Raw genomic sequence first — 25082 nt, 5'->3', positions numbered from 1 at the left:
ACAAAAACGTTGTGGCAGCGGTGGGATTCGAACCCACGCCCCCGAAGAGACTGGAGCCTTAATCCAGCGCCTTAGACCGCTCGGCCACGCTACCTACATGTACAAAAGTGGCTTGTATGCTTTATTCATCTCAGCTCTTCTTCTTTTTTTGGTTGCTTTTTGTAATTATCTGGTGCATGCTCAGTTATGGAGTGGTCTTTTACACAGCGATGAAGGGCTGAGCCCTTGCTTCCATTAAGATCCTTTTTTAAAAGAAGTCTTTTTCAGAGGGTAAGCTAGTCAGATACATGGTTAAGATCAAAGCAATTAAGGTAGTAAGCAATAATATGAATTAGCCATAGGTACTAACAGTTAAGTATAGTTAATCCGTATTTTTGCATTTACATTGCATTAATTAGAGGAATTATTCCAGAGCTTTAAGCAGATGGAAGTTCCGGAGGGATGTCCCAATGCTCATTAATAATGGGGACATTCCACTGTTCCAATGTGGCACCAAGCTGAGGCAATGGAACATCACAATTCTGTCAAGCCTTCACAGAACAATATCCCAGTACAGCCTTGTAATGTGATGTCACAATACATATCAGATAATTGGAATACAGTGAAACAATGCAGCCGTAAGCTTCTGTGATACAATGCCACAATGCAGCACCAACCCACTGTTTTGCAACATTGCAATGCAAACATCAAGCCTTTGCAACATCACAATGTGATGAGGGTGCATTGCCCCCCTAAAGGAGGACTGCACCATGGCTGAAAAAGCCTACATTGTAGGCCTCTCTTGCCCAGGATGTTAAATCTATACAAATAAATAATAGTTTGGTGTGTTTTTTTCTTTCCTGACCAACTCTTGCTAAAAAATCAAAGACTGGTTAATTTGAAAAGCCAACCCTCTAGGCATTTAGAGTGTGATTTTTCTTCTCACTGCTATACAATAAAACAGCAGTAAGTAGTTCACCGAAGTTCAAAGTATTACAGCAATGTGACCCTAATGCAGAGAAAGAAAAAGAAGAGGGGCATGGTGAGGACTGGTACTTTGAGTTGGTGACTGCCGAGGGTTCTCTGTGTCCCCGCTAGTGCGCGGAGGATCTGGAGACATTTGATGTAAAAGCACAATTTATTTTTCTTTCTTTCCGTATCAGTGGCAATGGGGTGGGAGGGAAAATCTGTCTGGGGAAAGGGAGGCTGGAAAGAAGTCTGCATGGAGCAAGACCATTACATTGTAATCCACCATGATTTAAGTCTTTAATTTGGACAGTTCATTTAAGTGGCATTTTGACAATGCAGCTGCCAAAGCTCTCCTATTGCATGGTCCACCTGACAAAGTCTTACGTTCCTTTTAATGTTCTGAAATATGCCATCTCCTAGAGTTACCGTTGCCAACTTTCTAATCACACAAAACCAAACACCCAAGTCCTACCCTTTCCCTGAGCCCCTGCCACCGCTCACTACATCCCCCCTCCCTCAGTGGCTCGCTCTCCCCCACCCTCACTCACTTTCACTGGGCTGGGGGAGGGCATTGGGCTGCGGGAGGTGGCAGTGAGCGGTGCCTCCGAAATGGGATTGGCTTGGATTGGTCTTGCTGTGAAAAGACAGTGCAGCTTTTTTTATCTTGTAGACCTGGGAGCCTTGCTCAGCGCCCTCCCACAATGTCCAGTATTCCCAGCCTAGGGTTACCATACTTAACAAATACAAAAAGAGGACCCTCCACGGGGTCCTGGCCCCGCCCATTTCACACCCCACCCCAACTCCGCCCCTTCCCTGCCCAACCCCGCCCTAACTCCGCCCCCTCATCCCTCCCACTCCCAGCCATGCGGAAAGGGCTGCCCGAGCGCTACCGGCTTCACGGTTTGCCGGGCAGCCCCCATACCCTGCGCCCCCAGCCGGTGCTTCCCCAGCGCAGCTGGAGCCCGGGAGGGGAAGCGCCCGGGAGGGGAAGTGCCCAGCCGGGGGCACAGGGTCTGGAGGCTGCCTGGCAAACCGTGACGCCAGTAGCGCTTGGGCTTCTGGCAGCCTCCTTGCCTCCGGACCCTGCGCCCCCAGCCGGGCACTTCCCCTCCCGGGCTCCGGCGGCGCAGGGTCCGGAGGTATGGGGGCTGCCCAAAGCCCGTAGTGCTCGGCTCTTAAACAGAGCCGAAGAGTCAGGGAGGAGCAGAGCCGCCGCGGCCGGAGGCTCTGCTCCTCCCCTGACTCTTCGGCTCTGTTTAAGAGCCGAGCTGCCCCAGCGCTACGGGCTTTGGGCAGCCCCCATGCCTCCGGACCCTGCACCGCCGGAGCCCGGGAGGGGAAGTGCCCGGCTGGTGGCTGGGGTCTGGAGGCAAGGGGGCTGCCTGAAGCCCATAGCGCTCGGGCAGCTCGGCTCTTAAACAGAGCCGAAGAGTCAGGGGAGGAGCAGAGCCACCGCGGGAGGGGAAGTGCCTGGCCGGCATTTTCCCGGACATGTTCGGCTTTTTGGCAATTCCCCCCAGACGGGGGTTTGAGTGCCGAAAAGCCGGACATGGCCGGGAAAAAACGGACATATGGTAACCCTAGCCCAGCCTCTCCACTGCCATAGATCGCTTTCTCCTTGCCCTACACACCGGCCTATCTCCCGGCTTGGGGAGCCTTCTTTCTTCCTCAGGAGGTGCACCCAGCTGGAAATTACCCTGCTCTGGGCTGCTGAGACTTTTGCCAGCCTAGTTAGACACCTGACTTGCCTGAAAATATTCAGGAACAACATAAGAACGGCCATACTGGGTCAGACCAAAGGTCCATCAACCCAGTATCTTGTCTTCTGACAGTGGCCAATGCCAAGTGCTTCCGAGGGAATGAACAGAATAGGTAATCATCAAGTGATCCATCCCCTATGGCCCATTCCCAGCTTCTGGCAAACAGAGGCTAGGGACACCATCTCTGCCCATCCTGATTAATATCCATTGATGGACCTATCCTCCATGAATGTATCTAGTTCTTTTTTGAACCGTGTTATAGTCTTGGCCTTCACAACATCCTCTGTCAAAGAAGGGTTAACCAAGATGAACACATGTATATTGTGTTATACTTGTTTTCAAAACTGCAACAGTCTCATACACTCTGTTTAATTCCTGAATGCTCTTTAGAATCCTTTATCCCAGGTGCTGATGCCTCTTTCACTTACACTGACTTCAGGGCGGTTACTCCATATCCGTGTGAGAGGAGAATCAGGCCTGCAGGCTTTAACTGGTCGTAAAGAGCAATTCACCAGGTCCCTGATCTGCTTAACAAACCAGCAAAAAAGTATACTGAGACAGACTGGACTACTAACCTTTCTGTGATAAAGGACCTGAATGAAGCATGCATTTATATTTCTCAAAGATGGCTGGAAGAGTTCAGACCAACAGATACAATTTCAGATCAGATTTGTTCTCCCTCTAGGAAGGACTATCAACACATACAATTTGTATAGGATCATTATATTGAAAAACTGACTTATCTGTTATTTTATACCTGTTGTGCCATTCATCAGCAAATCAGCTTCATTTCACATCACAATGAAGGCTGGGCTTTTAGTGCTAGGGGCAGTTTCTGCTCAGTGTCCAGGGACTCCAACAGCAAAATGGGACCATTGCCATATTGACTTAAACTGTGATCTCATCATCTTTCCCAAACTAAAAAGGATTGGTCTGTACCTTTGCCAGGAAGTGGCACTGAGGATTCCGTAACTGGCACTCTTCACACTGACTCAACACTGCCCCAGTATTCCAGCATGGTGTTGGGCGCATACTGTCCTTCAGAAGAGATGTACAGCTGAGACCCTGACTGTGTTGTTATTACAGATCTCTGGATTTCTTGTACAAGTAGAGTTGTTAGCCCTATTCCCCTGCCAAATGAGTAATTACATTCTGCCTCCCTGAATTCCTAGGTGTTTGGACTAGGGGAAGGAGCAGGCAGGCCTGGGGAGCATACTAAGATTACAGTTTGTTTGCCTCTTCTTTCTGTAAGGAATCTCTTCAAGTGTTACAAATCAAGTATAGTTTTAACAGAACACATAGTCCTGCATGGATTATTCAGTCCTGTGGAATGGAGGATATGCTGTCAGAAAATCAGTGCAGGAAGACAAATTTATGCGATTTGAAAAGAAACCAGAGTATCTGACCTGTAACCCTGAAGTGCTCCTAGGGTTACAGCAAGCTCAGGATGAAATTTCCTCAGTTTTTGAGTGCAGTGGTACTTTACAATAGGTACCTGAGGCAAACCTATTGCTCAAAGAGGCATATAAAACCCTGCATTCTCTCAGACAAAGGTTATGTGATCAAAGTTTCTCCTTCCTTGCACAGACACAGCAGAGCCTACTGTGAATTACCTACTATGAATCTTACTCAAATGTGACTGAAAAAAATAGAGTACTGGATGTGAAGTGTGGGTTACACTGGTAGAGTTATGCTGAAGAAACTTGCATAATAAATCCATGTCTGGGTCAAGCCATGTCTATTAGTTCCTTGGGTTGTTCACCACCAAATTCACTTGTAAAGCTCATGCCCCTAGTTTATCTTTTTGCCTATTATGACCTCATCTGCCACCATCAGTGTACAAATTAGCCCCTGAGTGGTAAATCAGTTAAAGTTACATTACTTTACCACTCACACCCATTGACCAACTTGGAGATCTGACATAGACCTAGTTGTGCATCTATCTATACTTAGATTTGTCTCCCACCAATGTAAGTGCCCTGTTACAGCAACACAGTAACACCACCTCAGTGAGTGTTGCTGAGCCATGATCAATGTACCATGTTACCTATGTCCACTCTAACAGTCCTCCAGCAGCTGTCCCACAATGCCCACTGCTCTGGTCACAGTTGTGAACTCCGCTGCCCACAGCTCACATAAACCGGAAGCACCACCCTCGCTCCCCCCGCACTTTTAAAGCCCTGCAAATGTTTGAAATGCCTGTTCCTGATTGTCCAGCTTGGTGAGCTCACCTAACAGCTCTCCACTGTTGTGTGCTACTGACTAGCTCACCAGCCTGGCTGCATGCTTCAGACATGCTCCAGCTTGGAGTAGACAGGAGATATTTCAGGGAACAGCAGCAGTACCACGTGAAAGTGAGGAACTGCAGCAGGCATACCAAAAGGCCAGGAGGCCAACAGTCACTCTGGTATCAAGCTGCAGACCTATTGCTTTTACAAAGAGCTGCATGGTATACTTGGCAGACTCCACCACCACCCTGCACACCACCATGAATACCTCTGAGGAGCCTGAGTCACAGGCCCTTGCATGAACAGCGAGGATGAGGAGGCGAAGAAGAGGGTGGCCATGTGTCTGAGGGTTCCAGCTATGCCACGAGCCAGGACCTGTTTGAGACTCCACCACACTCCAGTCAGTCCTGGCAGTTGAGCATGGATGAGCCTGACGAAGGGGAAGGAATCTCTCTGTTAAGTATGTAAATGTATTTCACATTACTATGAAGTACTGATGGCATCCCAACTTAACAGGACATGAATTTTCATTAATGTACTCGTACTAGAAGAGGTAGTAGTACAACAAAGAGGTAGAGTTGCTATTTGTTTTCATTCCCCTGTAGCATTAAGCAGGGTGAGCTACGTGGAGCAGTTTGTTTATGTGCACAGGGATGTCCCTAGAATCCTCCTGTGAGATCTTGATGGAACTTCCATGGAAGTATACTGCAGTCTTCTCCTGAAGGTTTCTAGGGATGACAGCCTTATTTCTTCCTTCCTGGTAGGACCCTTTCCCACGCAAGTCGGTGATAACTTTGGCAGGCACCATTGCAGTAAACAGGCTAGCAGCATATGGGATCGGGCTGCTTCAGGACACCAGCAGCAGCTGGGCTCTCTGTGCCTTTGTCACACTCAGGAGTGAAATATCAGCTAAAATCACCACTGCCTGTGGAAAAAGGTGCCAGTATTCAGTGTCTTTGCCTGGTACTGTTTCATGCACCCGAGCAATTCTCTCCTCATTGCCCTCACTCTGGTGGGTCATACTCATCATGGCTGGTGTTGTGAGTGGCACAAGGCACAAGCACTCCGAAGCAGAAGTATCAACAAGCATGTCTTGTTTGATGAAACTTTAGGGGAGCAAGGGAGGGGCATTCCGAAGCTTAAGTTTTACTTTCCATTGTGACGATACCGACAATGGTGCCTGAGTGTGTTTTATCTGTAGCTGCGTGCTGTTGTGTCCTTCAGGGGTTCCCCTTCTACACCCATGGAACACGAGTCAGATAAGGCGGAAAAAGAAGAGGACTTGGAATGACATTTTAGTGAGATCATGCAACCCATTGCCGCATTGGCGCATGGAAGTGGCCCACATAACACATCGTGGGCCACATATGCAGCCCACAGCAGTAAACAGGTTGAGAACCACTGCATTAGAGGATAGTCAGTGCTCCCAACAGTATTCACATGAACCATTCATGGCAAATAGGCTCAGCAGAGCAGAGACTCTACCTCTGGGGTTAAACATGGACAGGAGTGACTGTTCCCCCCCTTGATAGAGGGTATGGTGGGGAGAGATATGCGGTCCTTTTTGATCTAAATACAGAAGCTTGCTTGGAAAATTCAGATGTTATAATCAAGCTATCTTCTTTGTTAGACCACTTTAGTATTCCATGACTAGTTAAAGCAGAGATGGTCTGAACAAACTCATATTGAGATTATGTTGAGACTAAGGTCCAGGTCAGGACTCTTATGAGCTAATCTCATGAGATTTGGGCCCCAAACAGTGGAAATCTCATGTGAGGCCAGCTCTTTCTGTGAGATACCCACCATCCAGACCTTCTTGCCACATCTGAACTGAAACTAGACAACAGAGCAGATCTACCTCATGGCCAAAAGCCCAGGTTCAGACACTCATCTGGGGATTCTAACATCTCCCCAAAATCCAAAGAGATTCAAATGTGAGATTCTGATTTTGGCCCATCTCTAATCTAAGAAACACTGGTGTCAGTCAGGAGTAACTCTACTGAGAGGAGTGGAGTTACACCAAAGTAAACAGATCAGAATCAGACCCAAGGGAGTTGTGCAGTCCATGTAATTAAGAGATTGGCAGTATTTCCATATATATTGCTTAACTGGATTTTTGCGTGCCATTACTGAGATACAAATAAAGGTTTCTGAATGAAAACATCTACGTATCTCTTTCTTGTTGCACTTGCCTACTGCTCATTAAAAAGACATGATACCAGCTTCAACTAAAGAATAGACATCTAATACTGAATTCTACCCGTATTAATCCAGGAAAATCCTGCTGACAGTGAATTTGTTTGATGAAGAAACACAGATATAGGCTCCTATGCTACAAAGTCCCATTATTTTAAGTACCTCCACCATGGGACAGAGTTGTACTGCTTTAACTCTACTGATATAGTTCCCCTAACGTTGATGCAGTTATAATGGCATAAAAGTGCTTATATAGGTATAGCTTATTACTGAAGGAAAAGGGGGATAAGTTATATTGGTAGAAGGCACCTTTATACCTGGATAACTGCATCCACACTAGGGGTTGTACCAGTGTAACCATACCAGTAAAAAAATTACTTCCCTATCCAAAATAGTTATACTGGTTCAATATGCGTGTGTAGACCAGGTCTAAGATCCTGCATTCTTCATTAAGACAAAACCCTCACTGGCTTCAAAGCTGCACAAAGGTTGGATTACTGCATAAGGATACCTTAGTGGGCATTTTGCCCAAGTTAGGCCTTCAGCATTGGGTCTTAAGTCTCTTATTTTATCTACATCACATGCAGATGTAATTGCATGTAAATGTGACTGCACGATACATTTATCCCTTTTGCAAAAACATTAATTTTCTTGATATACACCTGTGTTTTTTTTCCTATTAATTTATTATTGACCGTCAAAAGTAGTTGGGATCAGGGTTAGATAATAAAAATAATGTAGAGAATATTTCAGAGCTTGCAATAGTAAATCATAATTGAGGCAAATCAAAACCAAAAAATGTAATGATGTTCTACTACAGAATGTGACAAAAAGAAAACTTTATTTGGCAAGCAAAGCAAAACCAATAAAACTGAATGACATGAGTAAGTGATGCAAATGAACAATTTCTGCATTTCTTACATGCAAAAAAAAGGGCCCTAATTCTGTTGTCCTTCCTCAGGCAAAATTCCCACTGAAGTCAATGGAATTTATTGCCTGATTCAAGTCTGCATGTCTAGGCCCCATATTTATTTTTTTTCACATTTTTAAAAATATATATTTTATTTGTTCATTGTGAATAGATTAAAAATACAGTATGCAGCAAGATCATTCCAAAAAGTTTGTCAAAACATACTTTTCTCTTTAAAGGAATTGCATAAAATAAATTGTGCATATTTATGTAAACATAAATTTAATAAAAAATTGACTGTCCTGTCTGTTGTACACCAAAATATCTGTAAGATACCATGTTTGTGCCAAGAAGTAAACTAAATCAGTAACAAAAGATTTTGTAGACAAAGTATTAACAATGACAATATTTTGCCTGTTGAGTTGTATAACTCCATATGCCTCAAATCTATGAAGTTTCTGTAATTATACCAATAACACAATTCAGTGAATTAATCTGCATGCCAAAAGGTGTTAATAATTACCCTCTTTGAGCCCTGTGTTTATATTTTGAATTTAAACACTCAAATCTCCTCCCCTTTCTATAGCGGGCAAGTGTGTGTTAGCTACATCAACTTCTTCGTAAAGGAAAACTACGATTAGCTTTTATACCTTTACAATAAAAACATATTATTTATCTATCTATATTATTTATTTATATAGTGCCTACAGTATGCGAGCAGCGTTTAGATTATATGCACATTGTTCCAATTTTTTCCCGTAGATATACATAAATGCCTGTCACTAGTCTACCGGTTTGCATGATTGAACGATGCAGTTGTCTCTCAGAGCTTACATTTTCTTGCAACTGTGCTTCCCAGCGGGAGGGAATGAAGTCACTAAGGAAGTATTGCTTATGAGCATGAATGGGTATCACCACATTCTGTGCACCCGTTCCATTTTCAATGGAGTACAGCAGAACTGCACCTGTTCCCTTTCAAATGGAGCTGTGTGCATGCTACAGAGGAAGGGGTAGGAGTTGCCCCTTAATCTCTGCAATTAGATGTAAAAACGCCAAAATCTTATACCTAAACTGCAGTTTCCCATTAAGAACATCCCAGCTATCTGACTTTAAATAACAATTGGTGATTCAGAGTGTATACTTCCAAGATGACCCCAGAGATGACCCACTCTACACACAAGAGAAAGGTGTAACACTTTACTGACCCATTCCATCAAATCATTTAAATGTGCTTTACTGCAAGCATCACAGACGTCCCATTGAAATCAATGGGCTTCAATCAATCGTGCTTAAACATGTGCTTAAATGCTTTGCTGGAGCAATAGTAAATATTCAACACTCTCTTCCCTTAATGACGACACTGTCATCCTAACCCTTGTGTGTGTCAACCTACACTCTCAGAAGATGGTAAAAGGACCCACCTTGCAGCTGCATGTCCCATGATGACAGTAATCTATCAATCTTAAACACCTAAAAATCAGAACTAAATAAATAAGACCAATAAATAGATCCAGTTGCTATACAGATGGCACTGGACTCTTGAAATAAAACTATGAACTTAGTCTAAGATTCTCTCTTAAATGGTATCTAATGAGGTGATTTTTTTTTTTTTTGCAACCAGCACAAATGTTTTTTCTTTAACAAATAGGTATATAAAGCCTTTTAAATATGTTATTGACTTATGAAAAACAGAGATCCTTTAGTATATCTTAGCGTGAACATCAGAGGGGCCAAAACTCAGGTGTGCAACTACAGACTGTGAATCACTAGTACAACAGAAGATGAACTTTGTACCTTTACGGCTATTATTTAGTGAATCAGTACACTCAAATTTTATTGAGCTGCTGAATAGATTATTCAGCAAACAGCTTAAATCTATTGTACAGTAATTATAGTCTGAGTGCTTTTTACATAACCTAAGCACAAAATTATTTAGAATAGAGGGGTAGTAAATGTACATGGCATGTCAGTTTCTCTAACCTCTTTAAATGTCCCTATGTAGAAATGGTTGGGAAAGGTATTTCTTAATGTTAAGTGCACTGCGAATGGCGATTTCACTGTAAGAACTAAATGATATAAAGAAATCAGCAGACAACAGACTTTTTTATAGTATCTTATAGGAAGCACATCATAAGTCCAGTAGGACGATATGCAACTTAACCTTGGTCCACACTCGGCAGGCAGGCTCCCCCGTCGACTCCGCGGTACTCCTCTCGCCGAGCTGGAGTACCGCAGTCGACAGCGAGCACTTCCGGGTTCGATTTATCGCGTCCAGACTAGACGCGATAAGTCGAACCCAGAAGTTCGATTGCCAGCCGCCGAACTAGCGGGTAAGTGTAGCCAAGGCCTTAGACTATTGTATTAGGACAATAAGATACAATAGAAAATGTTGCAAAAAAATCTCCATTTACTATTGTGCCTGGTCTACACAACGAAATCAGCTCGACCCAGCTACATCAGTCAGGAGTGTGAAAAAGAAAAATCCAAACCCCTCACTTATGTAGTTAAGATTATCTATGCCAATGGGAGGGGTTAGGTTGTGTCTACAACGAACCACTACAGCAGCAGCTGTGCCACTGTAGCATTTCAAGTGTAGACTAGCCCTCGGTGAAATCTTGGCCCCATAAAAGTCAATGGCATTTTGCCACAGACTTCAATAGACCCAAGATTTTACCTACAACTTTTCAAGTACAGGTTTGCTGCATAAAAATGGCACTCCTATATTCAATGGACCTGCTCTTTTTGTGTGAATTCAGAGTTATAGCTACTTTTCTGACTGAAATAAGTTTTTACTTCTTTTCAGAGGCCATACACATGTGGGAGAGGGTGCTGGAATGCCTCATGAAGAGAATTGTTAGCTAAGTTCTGACTGCGGAATTTGTATTGTTGGCGATGAGCGACCTAAAGAGAAACCATCTTGACTTTCAAGTCCCAGCTTGATTTTCAGGGCGAGCACTTAGAAAAAGCATTTTTTTCATTTGCAAACTGAGAAGACGGCATCTGGAATCACTTAAGGAAGAAAATAAACATGGTGCCCCCAATATCACCATTTTTGCAGAGAACTGCATTGTAAAGAGTATTATTAGCATAATTCCATTCCTGATTGCTCCGGTTCTTGGGTTTATTTCACAAGGGGAATTAAAAAAGGGAATTTCTGCATGTATGTTTACATGGAAAATGAAGAAGTGCCTGAAATAAACCAAATACTGGCGTAGAAGTGCTTTGAACTTAGAAATGTGATTTTTTTGTGAGGAGGGGAAGAGGAGGAGGAGTAGAAAGAAATAAACACACTGATACTCTGCTATGTAAAACAAAAGTGTGCAACGCAAGCTGTCATCAGCTTCATTTTTCAGAAATTAATCAGGCTCCTCACATCTAACAGTTAAAAGTTATAAAAGATCAAGTTCATAGATACTGCAGCTTTGAAGTATAGGTAAAAGTACATTTATGGTATCCCCAAAATACAACCTACATTTGTATATTTTTTCCCCTCAGAATAAAGTTAGAAAATTAAAATATGAAAAACACAAATCAGTAACGACACATAAAAATACATCTTTTTTTTTTTTTTTTGCAAAGTAACAGTCTATAAAATTTTTTTTTAATATACAAGAGCTGCCTCATTTGAAGTTTCATTCCTCCATCATTGCCCAAGCTTCTTCCGCTTTCTGGTAGTATTGATTTGCCAATCTGCCCTTCATAGCTTGTATGGCCGCTTCTGCTGCTTCTGTATACAACTCACCTAGGAAAAGCAGTTTGAGAGTCATGTCAGTAGGCCAAAGAAAAAAAGTTTCTTCCTCTCTACAAACAGTACAGGTGCGGGAACTTAAAGAAAAAAAAAATGGAGGTCAAGTTACAGGGCCAGACCTTCAGCTGGTATAAATCCAGGTAGCTTCATTGACATCAATAGAGTTATACTGATTTACACCAGCTAAGAATCTGGCACACAATGTTAAAATTCAGAGACAGGACTAACTACTGATATGGCAGCAGAGTGACATTTTCGGATGTCCCTACAAGGATCATAAATGCAACAGGCCAGTAACCAGCTAAACAAAGTCTTATGAATGTTATTAGCAAACATAAAGATCACATCGAACCAATTAGAATGTCATGCACTCAGAGTCAAATGTCTGCTCCTGCGAGGTGCTGGGCACCCAAAACGCCCACTGCAGCCAAAGATCTTCAAGGGAGCCGAGCAGTACTGCCAAAAGGGATTTGCCACACTGGAGGATTGGAGCTGGTTCGGTCCACTGTCTAAGGCATCCACAAAATATCACTTGCCAGTTTTGCCTCACATTAGCTGGAGCCATTACAGTTTCACCTATCCTACAGCAGTGTTCTTCACTGCAAGGCCTGCGAGCCAGTGGTGGCTCCTATGGACCCTAAGTGCGGCTCCCTGTCGATCGCGCTTTCCAGCGGCAGTGGGGCTGCAGCTAAGGCAAGAGGTGCAGGCTCTGGGAGGGGGCTCAGGCTTGGGGTGCAGGAGGGAGTATGGGGGGCTGGCTCTGGGAGGCTGCAGGTTGGGTGGTGGAAGAGCTATTCAGAACCTACCCACTGAAGGGGACAGCACTTACTTCGGGCAGCCCCGGCCCCATGCTGCTTCTGGAAGGGTCTAACGCGCCCTTGCGGCCCCTGGGGGGGCGCATGTAGCTCTGCGGGCTGCCCCTCTCTGCAGGCACTGCCCATACAACTCCCATTGGCCACAGTTCCCCATTCCTGGCCAATGGGAGCTGTGGAGGTGGTGCTTGGAGGCAGGAGCAGCGTGTGGAGACCTCTGCTCCCTGCCTTACACCTCCAGGACTGCGGGGGCATGCTGGCCACTTCCGGGAGCAGCATGGGGCCGGGGCAGGCAGAGAGCATACCACCTCCTGCACCCCAAGCCCCTGCCCCAGCCAAGCCCCCTCCCAGAGCCCGCATCCCATATCCCCCCTGCACCCCGTACCTCCTCCTGGAGCCAGCACCCCATAGTCCCTCCTGCACCCAAACACTCTGCCCCAGCCTAGAGTCCCCTCCTGCACTCAAACTCCCTCTCAGACCTTCCACCCCTCACCCCCTCCTGCACCCCATGCCCCTGCCCCAGCCCTCTCCCAGAGCCACCCCTCATACCTCCTCCTGCACCCCAAGCAATATTACCAAGAACAGTAATATTACCATATCAGCCAACAAACAACTCGGAATGTTCAACTGTCAGTGTTGAGTTGACGTGGCTCTCACATTGAAGTTTTTTTGCCAAAGTGGCCCCACTTCAAAAATTGCGAAGAATACTGTCCTGCAGCATTGGCTAACACACAGCTGTTTTATAAGTTGAGAATAAGCCAGGTCCTAAGTGGTTTTGGGGAGCTGGTAGGAGGAAAGAAAGTTGCTGGCTCCCGGAACCAAATCAGGATTTTTGCCTGCAGTGAGTCCTGACTGAATCTGCCTACTCATTACTGGCACACTCTCTCTGCCAATGACTTCCACTTCTTCTGTGCCTGGTCTCCCATTACTAGAGAAGGGGATACAAATGAGATGGAGAGGGACCAGCTTAGAGCACAGAATAACTACATGCAGGGAGAAAGGCTGCCGGGCTGGTGGTGTGAAGCTGCTGGCCTGCTTGGTGAGGCCTGGCAGACAGTTGGCCCACTCCATAGGAATCCACCAGTGTTCAACCTGGCAAGGTTAGGGATCATTCAGGTGAGAGGGGGAGGTAGGATTCCTTCTGCATGACGATGAAGATGAGGCGAGGGACTTGATGTCCAGCTCAGGACTCAGAAGACCCTGGAACTTGAGAGATCAGGATACAATTCCTGTTCCACCACAGACTTCTTGTGTGTGCCTCAGGTCCCCATCTATAAAATGGGGATAATAGCATTGCCCTACCTCACAGGGGTCTGGGGCGGATAAATACATTCAATACAGATACTATAGTCGGGGGGGGGGGGGGGGGGGAGGGGGGACGACGACACACATAAAAACCTAAGATGGAGAGATAGCTTAGAGGCCTCAGGACGAATATTGCATTCTAAGGCCTAGTACAGCAAATCCGTGTCCCCTAAACCCACCCTTCAAGGACCTTTAGAATAGCATGTTAAGCATCACCCAATGTGTACCTAGACTCATTCAAATATTAAGCAAAACGGACATACACGGCACTGCCACGGCACACCAACAGGAATGGACCAAGTCAACATCCTACCCGATCTTTGGGGATCCTTGGCCAGGTGGAACCCTCCTGTCATTAACATCTCAGCTTCCCTTGCCAGGAGCAGATACCGGGGCTCGTCCTGAGTTCCATCATATTCACCCCCTTCATCATAATCGGTCATGTTCAGTGCAGCGTTGTACCAGTGCAGGGCTTCCTTCCAGTCTTGGATTCTGATTTTTAAAATAATTTTTAAAACAGGTTACTCCGGGAAATGAAGAAGTTTTACTTTGGAGCTATAGAGCTCAATCCTGCAAAGTGCTGAGCACACCGACCCAATCCAGCAAAGCACTTAACCATGTGCTTACATTTAAGCAGGTGATTAGTCCCACTGACTATGCATTACAGAATCCAGCCCCCTAATGATGAATGGGGCTAAATTCACTTTACATCCATTTGGGATTCACAGGGATGAAATGATGGATTGCAATGGCTCGACAAGTTCATATTGTTTTCGGAGGCTGCATTCTTATACTCTAGAATCTCAGCTTTCTTTAAAAAAAAAAAAAAAAAGCAAGTCTTTAGCCTGTATGCGTGTAAAGATAACAATAAAACTGCAAATCAAGTGCAAACTGAGGTCTGTCTGAGCCTTAAGAAATAACTGTGGTGTGAACTGCCCCATTCATTTCAATATGATGTTAATTCTTAAGCCTAATGATAATTTAATATCAGTTTTGTTAAGTGTTTCTTTGCTGATCAAAACATATAAGAAATAAAAGGGATGATTGTTATTATTAAAAGGGATGATCATATTATGAAGATCTGTGCAACTGACTGAGTGGCATCTTGTTTTGGCATCTTAAGTGGGCACAGTTTGGTTTGTGGTTGGATCTTGGGAGTGAATCACAAATGCACACACACAATCTTCCTGGATTCTGAGCTGAATGGCTATATTAATAGGTCCCATTCAAGGTTGGCATTATTAATAAGACAAAAGGAAGAAGGGTGTAATCCCTTATCCATCACCTGGTGTGTTTGGTACATTGGAAAATTAATCTAATATTGTATTTTTTTTAAATTATGACATTTTAAAAATATACAAAATTAGTGAACAAGATGTTGTGTAGTTTGTGGCAAACCACACCATGTATTTTTGAGTCAGAGCCATCCTGTTGTAATTTTGGCTGTATCAGCCTTTTCCATTATAAACTCTGAATTTCAGGGCTTGCTTAATAGCCTATCTATAAAAATTGTTATTAAACTGCTCCGAAATGAGACCAGCCATTTTAAAGTTATAATTAGAGCAGTGGTTCTCAACCAGGGGTACACGTAATGCTTGGGGTATGTAGAGGTCTTCCAGGGGTACATCAAGTCATCTAGAGAGTTGCCTAGTTTTACAACAGGCTACATAAAAAGTACTAGCGAAGTCAGTACAAACTAAAATTTCATACAGATAATGACTAATTTATACTGCTCTATACAGCTCACTGAAATGTAAGTACAATATTTATATTCCAATTGATTTATTTTATAATTATATGGTAAAAAAGAGAAAGTAAGCCATTTTGCAGTAATAGTGTGCTGTGATACTTTTGTATTTTTATGTCTGATTTTGTAAACAAGCAGTTTTAAGTGAGGTGAAACTTGTGGTATGCAAAACAAATCAGACTCCTGAAAGGGGTATGGTAATCTGGAAAGGTTGAGAACCACTGAATTAGAGTGCTTGTCACATGAAAAGAGATTTGCCAGTTTAAAACTTCAAATCATCCTGGATTTAAAATAACGACATCAACTTAAAAATCACACTCTTCTCTGACATCTTTTGCTATCATTATTAAAAGTAACTAGAATGACAATGACTGAAAGCGATTAGAAAAATGATTCTTCTTCTATCTTTTCAATGTGTTTACTTTGTACATTTTAGAGCATTGTTTACAGGCAGTTTCAGTATTTCCTTGTGTCAGTCTGTCTCTGTTTCCCCGGTTGTTTGGGTCTTTCACAATGCAACAAGGAAGGAACAATAATGTTTTTTAAAACAGGAAAATGTAATGGTAAAACTCACCTGAAGTGACTCAATTTTTAAGTGACTACATTTCACACTGACAGTTTTTATACTCATTTTTTCACTGACCCTCGCTTTTTGAGGACCTGGCCCTACTCCCATTAAAGCCAATGGCAATTTTACCATTGACCTCAGAGGAGAAAGCCTCAGGCCTTACCATAAGTAAGGGGGAAAGTCGCTATAGTGCAGCAAGCTTGTGCAAGCCCTATGTAAGCCTTAGTGGAAAATCCTGCCTGCTCCTTTGGGGTGAGGAGTGCCCCATAAAGCAGCAGCAGTGGTGTGGTTCCAATGTATAGGGACAATTAGACTGTTATGTGGATTCATCAGCCATTGCCCCTGGAGGGTAAGGGTATGCATCCCAGGGTTACTGCAGCTACCCTGAGGTGTGGGGGCAGCAATCTCTTAGCCTTATTCACATATAAACCAGTGTGACTTGAATATCAGGGCCAAATTCAAACATGCACACGCAGCTCCCATTCACATCAATGGGACATGCAACGCAAGTATCCAAGAGCAGGATCTGTCTCTCAATCTGTGTAACTCTTCCCTTCTGTGGTGATATAATATTATAGTACAAATTCTGCTCTCACTTACATCTGTGTAAATTTGAAGTATCTCCATAAAATTCAGTAAATACTACTACTACTACTAATAATAATAATAATTAGCACTCATGTAAGTGAGAGCCCTGCAATTAAAAAAAATCTTCTGCATGGGCAATCAAACATTCTAACCTACAATAAGTTATTCATTCACACATACAAGCTCACACACACAGTACCTGTTTGAACCAAGATTTACACCTGTGTCATATGCTCTTGCTACCAGAATCATGGAAGGCCGGTCTCCAGCTTCTGCTGCTCTCAGTAAATAATCAAATCCTTTTCCTCGGTTTTCCTCTGTGTCCTTTGAAGGCAAAAGCAGAAACAAATACTAAAATGGATATATCTAAAATTCCATCATTTGTTCCCTTAGTTGTAGGTACAACCCCCACAACTCCAAACAAAGTCAATGGGTGTTGCAGGTCTTCAGCACTTTTTGAAAAATCAGGTCCAAGGTGTCCAAGTTGGGCACCAACAAGTGAGGGACCCAAAATCAGAGGCCAGTTTTGAAAATATAGGCCTCAATTACTTATCTAGAACCATGAAATTAATCTGTGGCAAAGACAGGAAAAGAAGCTGGTTATCTTGTTCCTAGTTCCAGGTCTTAATCACAAGGGACCACCCTTCTTCCCTCCAAATGCATGCCTGGGATTGTTTGATATCGCAGTGAATATAATATTAGTATTATCACTCAGCAGGATGGTCTGCTGCTCCTAGACTAGACAGGACACAAACGATCCCAGGATGCTTTACTTTGTATTTTGGTATTTTCAGTATTTCTATACCTCTGAAGTGACCTCTGAAAGAATGTGATGTGGCAGCTGGGAATACATGAGTCCTAACCCTACGATGGCTTCCAGTTCTCCACAATCAGCAGCATGCACCAGGTGAAAAAGAGCGGATTCCTGATCCCACTCCTGATCCTTCTCACAGAAACGTCCAGCTTCGTGGTAGCGAACCATGGCCAGATGGACCTACAACACAGCATGAGTGACATTTTATTTAGAAAAGTTAAACAGACATACCAACTATGGCTCTAATGCAGTGGTTTTCAAACTTTTTTTTCTGGCGACCCAGTTGAAGAAAGTTGTTGATGCCTGTGACGCAACAGAGCTAGGGATGAGGGGTTTGGGAGGGGCTCAGGGCTAGGGCAGAGGGTTGGGGTGTGGGGGTGAGGGTTGGGAATGAGGGGTTCAGGGTGTGGGAGGGGGCTCTGGGCTGGGGCAGGGGGTTGCGGTGCAGGAAGGGGTCAGGAGTCTGGGCTGGGGGTGCAGGCTCTGGGCTGGGGCCAGATATGAGGGGTTTGGGGTGCAGAAGGGGGCTCCAGGTTTGAGGGGAGGCTCGGGGCTGGGGTGCAGGAGGAGTCAGGGCTCTGAACTGGGGGTTCAGGCTCTGGGGTGGGGCTGGGGATGAGGGGTTTGGGGTACAGGAAGGGGCTCTGGGTTTGGGGGGGGGCTCAGTGCTGGGGCAGGGAATTGGGGCTTAAAATTAATCATGTGCTTAACTGCTTTGCAGACAAGTATACTGGGAGGGAGGAGGTGAAGAAAGCAAGTGATTAAATTCACTCTCGCGCACAGTGCTTATGAAGGGAGCCAGTTTGATAATCCTCAGGACAAACAGACTCTGTTTTGTCTGTTTTATAGACAAAACAGACATAGGCTGGCCAGCAGCAACTGTAAACCTCACTTATACAGTGTCTTCCTCTAGTGGCTGGACCACATAGCAGTTTAGGAGTCTCTACTGCCTGAGCTAAAAGACCCAGGTCTGCAAGGAGCCAGTTGTCACACAAGCTTCCACCACCTTGCTTCACCAATGTGCCTTTAACTGTGACCTGGTGAGACTAACAGAGCACTGGGGCACATGTGCAAGTCACAGTGCACTATTACAGCCCTTGGGCCCTTTAAAACAGAGAGCTGTGCTTGCAGGGCACATGACTAGGAGAAAGCACTGTCCTACAGGAAATCAAATATAAGGCTTTTTGCCTTGTATGTAGGGGCAGCAAACAGGAGAGGCCCTAGCACACAGAATCTCTAGTTTGGAACACTATAGTAGCTAAGAAAGGTCTATCTGGGGAGGGGAGTGCAGAGGAGAGAGATGTGTCATCCCCCTTCCCACCTGCAGAAAGTGGGAAAGGTCTCTTACCAAGGTTGAAACTCCGGCTCCACCAAAATGAAGGGCAAAACTCCCATTGACTTACATGGGGAAAGGATTCCACTCCAAGTATTTTCTATTACTTTGAGCTGTTTAAAATCTTCTGTTCAGTAATAAACTCCACATGAGGAAAGGGACATGGAACTGATCTCAAGCATTGGGGCTTTTTGTAGACTGCCCCCACCCCATCTGCCCAGTGGCTTATGGACTCTCCCTAATATATCAACATTGCTCTTTGCCTGTCTGTACAGTTGCCAGCTCGTCGAGGGGGCGGTTGTTACTATATAAACAATAATAAATTATACTTCTCAAGTTGGAAAGAACAGAATTAAAAGAACCATCACCACCTTCCCAAGGATGGATTTCCCAATTTTCTTTTCAAATTCCAGTGCATTGAGTCTCTGAACTTCCACTGCAACACAGGACGGTCTATGGACATGGACTCTGGAAGAGTTGTAGAGATTCCACTTCTCCACACTGACCTAAGAAAACCCACAAACTTGTATGATAACTTGTATTTGAAATAAAACAGCGTCAAGACATTTAACTATGTTACCCCTCAGAAACTGAAGTGTCTGTTAAAGCTATTGTTTTCCTAGCAAACCTTTTAATTTAGGGTACTGATTTAAAAAGGCATGTTAGTAGTTACCCAAAAATATAATCACTTCTCTCACCAAAATCTCAGAGCAGCTCTCCATTTCTAAGCACACTAAGGCAGTAAACAAAATTACCTTCACATTTTGCAACCTTAAAATCACAGCAGCTAAAATAAGGCACCACAGTTAGGCCTGATCCAGCAAAGCCTGTGCTTAACTTCAAGCATGTGAATAGTCCTGTTGCAGTCAATGGGGCTGCTCATGCTTAAAGTTAAGCATGTGCTTAAGTGCTTTGCTGGATTGGGGATTTAAATAATAGCATTTTAGATATGGCTCATGCTCAGCAGTATCGGGGAAAATTAAAATCCTCTCAATAAAAACGCTATGGAGTCCGGGCAAACGTGTGCCGGGTTTGCTAGATTGGTCCGATTCAAACTAACGAAATAGCTGTAATACCTCTTAATAAACTGCATTTTTCACGACCATGTGTGGATGGGAATCACTAGCACAATGCAAAACCATACAAAATTATCCCTATTAAAGAAAATCTCATAATACATGTTTTATGTAGAATTTCAGTCCATTAAAGTTATTTTAATTTCCTCCAACTAAACCCATTGCAAGAACTCTGAAATTCTAATTAGAACCTTTAAAGTAATTTTTGACTGCTGTCAAAAATCTCTTTTCCTTTTTCTGCTCAATATATGACCTCGGTTTTATTTCTATAACCACAGAATACCTTTAATAAACAGATTATTATAAAAGTTACATTTTGTAAAAATGTGAAAACAGATCCTTTTTTTAAAATCAGAGAGAAAATGCATAGCACCAACAGCTATTTCAACATACTTCAAGAACTGTAGGCTTTACAAAAAAAGATCATCCAACCATGTTTAGGGCACAGTGCAACAAATATAGCACAGAAAAGAAATCAAATCTTGTTATGTAAAGGAAACAAAAACATAATAATTGTGTAAGTGAGAAATTCATGCAGAATCATTAGTTTACTCAAGGGACTGTTTTCAGTGGTCACAGAGGGTTTATTTACAACAGTGTTTTTCTCTCATTGAAAAATTTAGAAAAGGGAAACAACATAGGTGAAAATTATTAATATAAACTTTTAATCAGCAATTAAAAGGAAAGAAAATTAACTTTTGATGTAGTCATGTGAAGTTAGGTGACAGATAAAAAAAATAGGCCAGAATGGTAAACTATTGTCTGCAGAGATTTCTGCTCTATTTACCCTTGCAGAACTTCCCAAACTGTCTTCGTCAGATTCACGTCTTCGGTTGTAGTTTGAATGGCCCTATGTTAATGTAAAGATTTGTATCATTTAATTTATGTCTGGTGTGTTCCTTCCACTGCTAAGGAACAATTTTTTTTACCAGCAAAATTAACAGAGACTATGATGAAAAGAACTTGTATTGTTTTCCCCCCCAATTATGTTGCAATCTATGAAAGAAACCTGTTGAATTGATAAAACTTCGTGCCAAAACTTTAATCCTATAATCTGAATTATTCCATTAGACAGACAAAAATGTCATCTGTCTCCTCAAAGATTACATTTTTGTTGCAAAAGATCTGACAAAATTTTAAGCACAGTCGTATTTGCTCTGCTCTGCACCAACCAAAAAGCTATTTAAAATATTTAAGACAGGAAACATTTCTTTAAACGTTTATGATTTATCAGAGTAAGCAACAGCCCCATAGAAATTCTGTACAAGTATGTTAATAGTTGACTGCAACATTAACCTGTGTGATGACTCACGTCATATAACATGCAGCAGACCTGGAAAGCAGGTGGTGAGATAGTGGTGGTCTTCGAAAGTGAGCCATACTCATAGATCTTCATTCTAACAAGTAACCTTTCACAATGCATGATTGTAAAGCACAATACAGAGCACCTCAAGAAACATGCACTCACATGGAGTATTTTTAAGGCGATACTGGAAATATTCTTTCCCTGCAAGCAACTGCAATAACATATTGGAGTTGAACAATCTATTTTAAAACATATGGGAACATCTTTCCAATTGTTGTCCATTCACTCATTGCACAGGTCAGATCAACTCTTTTACTAAACTGACTTCAATTGGAGTGGGGCCCCCACGAGGCCTTGTTAAATCCAAAATAAAGATCCTTACCCTTTCTCGATGATCCATATCTTCCAGGTCACTTCTCTTTTCACTGGGGCACCCACTGTCTCCACCATTTTCAGAGTCCTACAGAACACCAAATAAAGGCACAGCATCAGAGTATCCGTATATTCTCTTGTAAGGATCTCATCCTGCAGACCCTCACTCAAGCAAAAGTGCCACTAACTTCAATAAAGGCCAAGAGGAAGGTTGACTTTGTGTGTGTGTGTGTCCTCTTTTGGATGCTTTGTGTCCAGTTAAGGAGGAGTAGAAGTCTCAGTTGCGAAGGCTCTGCCTAGACTAGGAAAATACCCTAAAGAGCCTGTAGTTGTTCTTTCAAATGAGTTTTTCTAACTGGCATTCACAGAGACAATCCATGAGGATGTTATCTGGCTTTCATACCACAGAAGCATGCACAAGCCCCAGACAGATGACACTGGTGCAAGGAAATGGATAGACACCTTTACTTTGCATTAAAATGTGTTGGACATAAATGAACTTCTAGAGGAACAGAGTGAATAAACGGTCATATTTTTGATTAAAATATGAAATGTTCTCCCTTTATTAGGGACAGCTGGTGCATACAGCTTATGTGGCTTTCTACAGAACTGAGGACAGGCGCACAGTTTTTATTGTTTTTACTGAATGATGCCCACAGGCAGTCCTTTAAAGAATCATTTACTGAAGCAACTGCAAACTCATCCTTTTTCAGAAAACCACTTACCCTTTGGTTATCAAGATGATCGTGGTCTTTGTGAACCAAGTTATCCACTTCACTGAACACAGGCCAGTCTAAGAAGAATAAATTTTTGTTTGTTATTCTGGAAATAGATGATGATATGTCAGGAAGGAGCTGTGGGTAACATAATCTTACTTCTATTAAAGGGTTTTCATGAAAACACCTCATTAAGTTGAAATACAGACATATTTTTGGTTCTATTATTACTTAGCAGAAATGTGTTTAGACATGGCGATGGTGGAAGAGGAGCTTTTGGAATAAATAAAACTTGACACTCAATAAAATTAAAATCAGTTTTTGTTGAAACGCCCAGGAGCCCAAAACTAACTTTCACAAAGTTGTATACAGAGAAGGCAGATGGCTCACTCACGAAGCATGTCCATTTTATGTGGTGTTGCTGAGGAGGGAGAAGAGGGTAAGGAGTCAAATGCCACATCACTCATGCTCTCATCTCCAGAATTTTCAGACAGGCGGAAAAGCAGAGGAGGCCGACTACCGGAGATCGTTCTCACCCGGCTACTGCCACATTTTTCCTCTGTGCCACGTACAATTGTCTGAGCAGATTCCTTGGTAAAGGAACATGAAAATCCTATCACTCATGCTTTCCTTCACTATATTCTGAATATGGTGTGTATATGAACACACACAAATATTTAATAATGGGCTCATACATATAGATATATGTATATATGTGCATGTATATATGTATGTATTAATTAAAAACACACAACAGATGAAATACTAGCCCCATTGAAGTCAATGGGAGTTCTGCTATTGATTTCAGTGGGGCCAGAATTTCACCCCAAAATTATAGTCCAGATTCTGCATTCCTTAATCAAGTAAAATTCCTGTAGAAAACAATTGGAGCTTTGTTCAATTCAAGAATGAGCAATTTGAGTCTTTGTTCCCATAATTATCTGTTGTCACCATGATCTTCAGAAACCATTAATGGTTTGGGTGCTTTAAGATCTATTTTATGAACATGATATAGGGTTTCATGCTCATATCTACAGCATCAATTTAGGAACCAATAGTGGATAACTCAGCATCAAACTACTATATTTTACACTTAGCACAAAGAAACTTACAAGCAGTTTGTTACTATGATCCAAGACATGCTTCTCTTTAGGTGAAAGATCAAAAGGTGTAAGTCCCATACTTTTGCAAATCTTGTTACAGGCATGAGAATGAAAGAACAAAGCCATACCCCGTACACCTGGGGATAATAAAAGAATTTAGTGAAGGAATATTTTATCAACAAGAGATTAGATTTTAGAAGCCCTAAATGCCTTCCTTCAAATGATTCATGCAGCTATGCCACGATATTCTCGATCATCTTTCAATTTTAAAATACTACCGGCCTAAAATAGAACTACCCCCAAAACAAACACACACACTTTCTATTTTAAAATCTCGGATAGCTTTTCTCTATCATCCCTTTAAATCAATGTCTGCAAAAATGTTAAAATCTTAGAAGCTCTGGCTCTAATGAATGTAAGATATAGTGCAATAAACAATTAAAAAACAGGGCAAAATTCAATCCCATACAAAAGACTCTCACAAATTCTAGGCAGATATGAATGTGAGAGCAACTGGAGCTTAAATTGTAAACAAGGTTATTCCTCCATCCACTCTGCTGGATGCATTCTAGTGATTTGGCGGGGAATTTACTGCTCTCAACTGCAGGAAGCTTGTTAATTACATAACTTTGCTGGTTTAAGACTGGAGCTGGCAGGATGCGGAAAATGTTTTTCTTTTTAAAACAGCCACCCTGAGTCAACTAAATCCACCAGAGCTTCACATACGGTTGTTGGGGTACCTTACGATACACAATGACACAAATTAGCAGGCACTGGAGGTGGAAATTTCCCAGTTGTTCATATTCTGCTCATCAGAAGTTTGCCTGCACTTCTCATACCCACGTTAGTGCTGCTCAGCAGACTGCTCAGAAGGAGAAAAGGCATTCATAAAAATATTAACTAGCACTGTTGATTTTACCTAGGTTGCCATCTCCAAAGTCTGTGCCACTCTCTGTGTGGATCTGAGGGTCTGTATAAAGATCGCCAACTCCCTGTATATCAACAATAATGAGCTGGTGTCCTGAACGCTCAAATGTGAAGTGGCTAAAGGCCTGTAGGGAATTGTAAAATAATTAAGTGATGGAGAAGGAAATCAAGACAATATAAATGGGCAAACAGGATGTGAACGAGGAAACTTAATCCTCATTTTATTGAGAGCAACAAGATACCTGACTTTATTTTTCTATTTTAATTTTTTCATTGACACCTTAAAGACAATTCATTATGACATCCTGAGCCTGATTCACCACTGATAAACCTGATAAACCAGTGTAAAGTTGGAGTGAGCCACTGGTGAATTAGGCCCAGTGTAAATATAAGGATAATAGCTAGAGATGGAAAAGTCCTATTACAAGAGAGTCCATCCCTTGCAAATGTAGGGTACAGCCCTCTGAGAGAGAATCAATCCAAGACCACACTTGGTGGCAAATCCTGGTTGCCTTACTCATAGGAAGTCAATAGGACAGCTTGTGTAGGTAAGCCAGAAGGATTTGGCATGTGGCCTTTAATTTTAACTCAAAGGCAGGAAAGAAGCACAGTCTATTGTTGGCAA

General features: G+C 42.8%; 1 protein-coding gene and 1 non-coding gene across 6 annotated transcripts in view; both read right to left on the bottom strand.

Moving 5' to 3' along the window:
• Nucleotides 1–12: 12 nt before the first annotated feature.
• On the bottom strand, nt 13–94 carry TRNAL-AAG (transfer RNA leucine (anticodon AAG)). The gene has a single exon. It is a non-coding gene; the product is annotated as a tRNA-Leu (tRNA).
• A 7860-nt stretch (nt 95–7954) lies between these two features.
• EEF2K (eukaryotic elongation factor 2 kinase) overlaps nt 7955–25082 on the bottom strand; it is a 58294-nt gene continuing 41166 nt past the window's right edge. For 3 of the 5 annotated variants that reach the window (XM_065559983.1, XM_005304728.5, XM_005304727.5), the window contains 12 exons: nt 24450–24582; nt 23540–23667; nt 22822–23017; nt 22437–22504; nt 21722–21799; nt 20821–20883; nt 19329–19463; nt 17616–17804; nt 17010–17134; nt 14221–14399; nt 10390–11784; nt 7955–10197 (listed from right to left, as the gene is read on the bottom strand). In XM_065559983.1, the coding sequence (XP_065416055.1) occupies nt 11675–11784; nt 14221–14399; nt 17010–17134; nt 17616–17804; nt 19329–19463; nt 20821–20883; nt 21722–21799; nt 22437–22504; nt 22822–23017; nt 23540–23667; nt 24450–24582 (1404 nt within the window). In that variant the 3' untranslated portion in view covers nt 7955–10197; nt 10390–11674. The remainder of the gene's footprint in view (nt 10198–10389; nt 11785–14220; nt 14400–17009; nt 17135–17615; nt 17805–19328; nt 19464–20820; nt 20884–21721; nt 21800–22436; nt 22505–22821; nt 23018–23539; nt 23668–24449; nt 24583–25082) is intronic. The other 2 variants (XM_008164636.4, XM_065559984.1) reach the window with 1 other exon arrangement.

The sequence above is a fragment of the Chrysemys picta genome, chromosome 10 (assembly GCF_011386835.1).
Source record: "Chrysemys picta bellii isolate R12L10 chromosome 10, ASM1138683v2, whole genome shotgun sequence".
Taxonomy (NCBI): domain Eukaryota; kingdom Metazoa; phylum Chordata; order Testudines; family Emydidae; genus Chrysemys; species Chrysemys picta.
The sequence above is the reverse complement of the archived record's forward strand: the minus strand, read 5'-3'. Positions and strand labels throughout refer to the sequence as shown.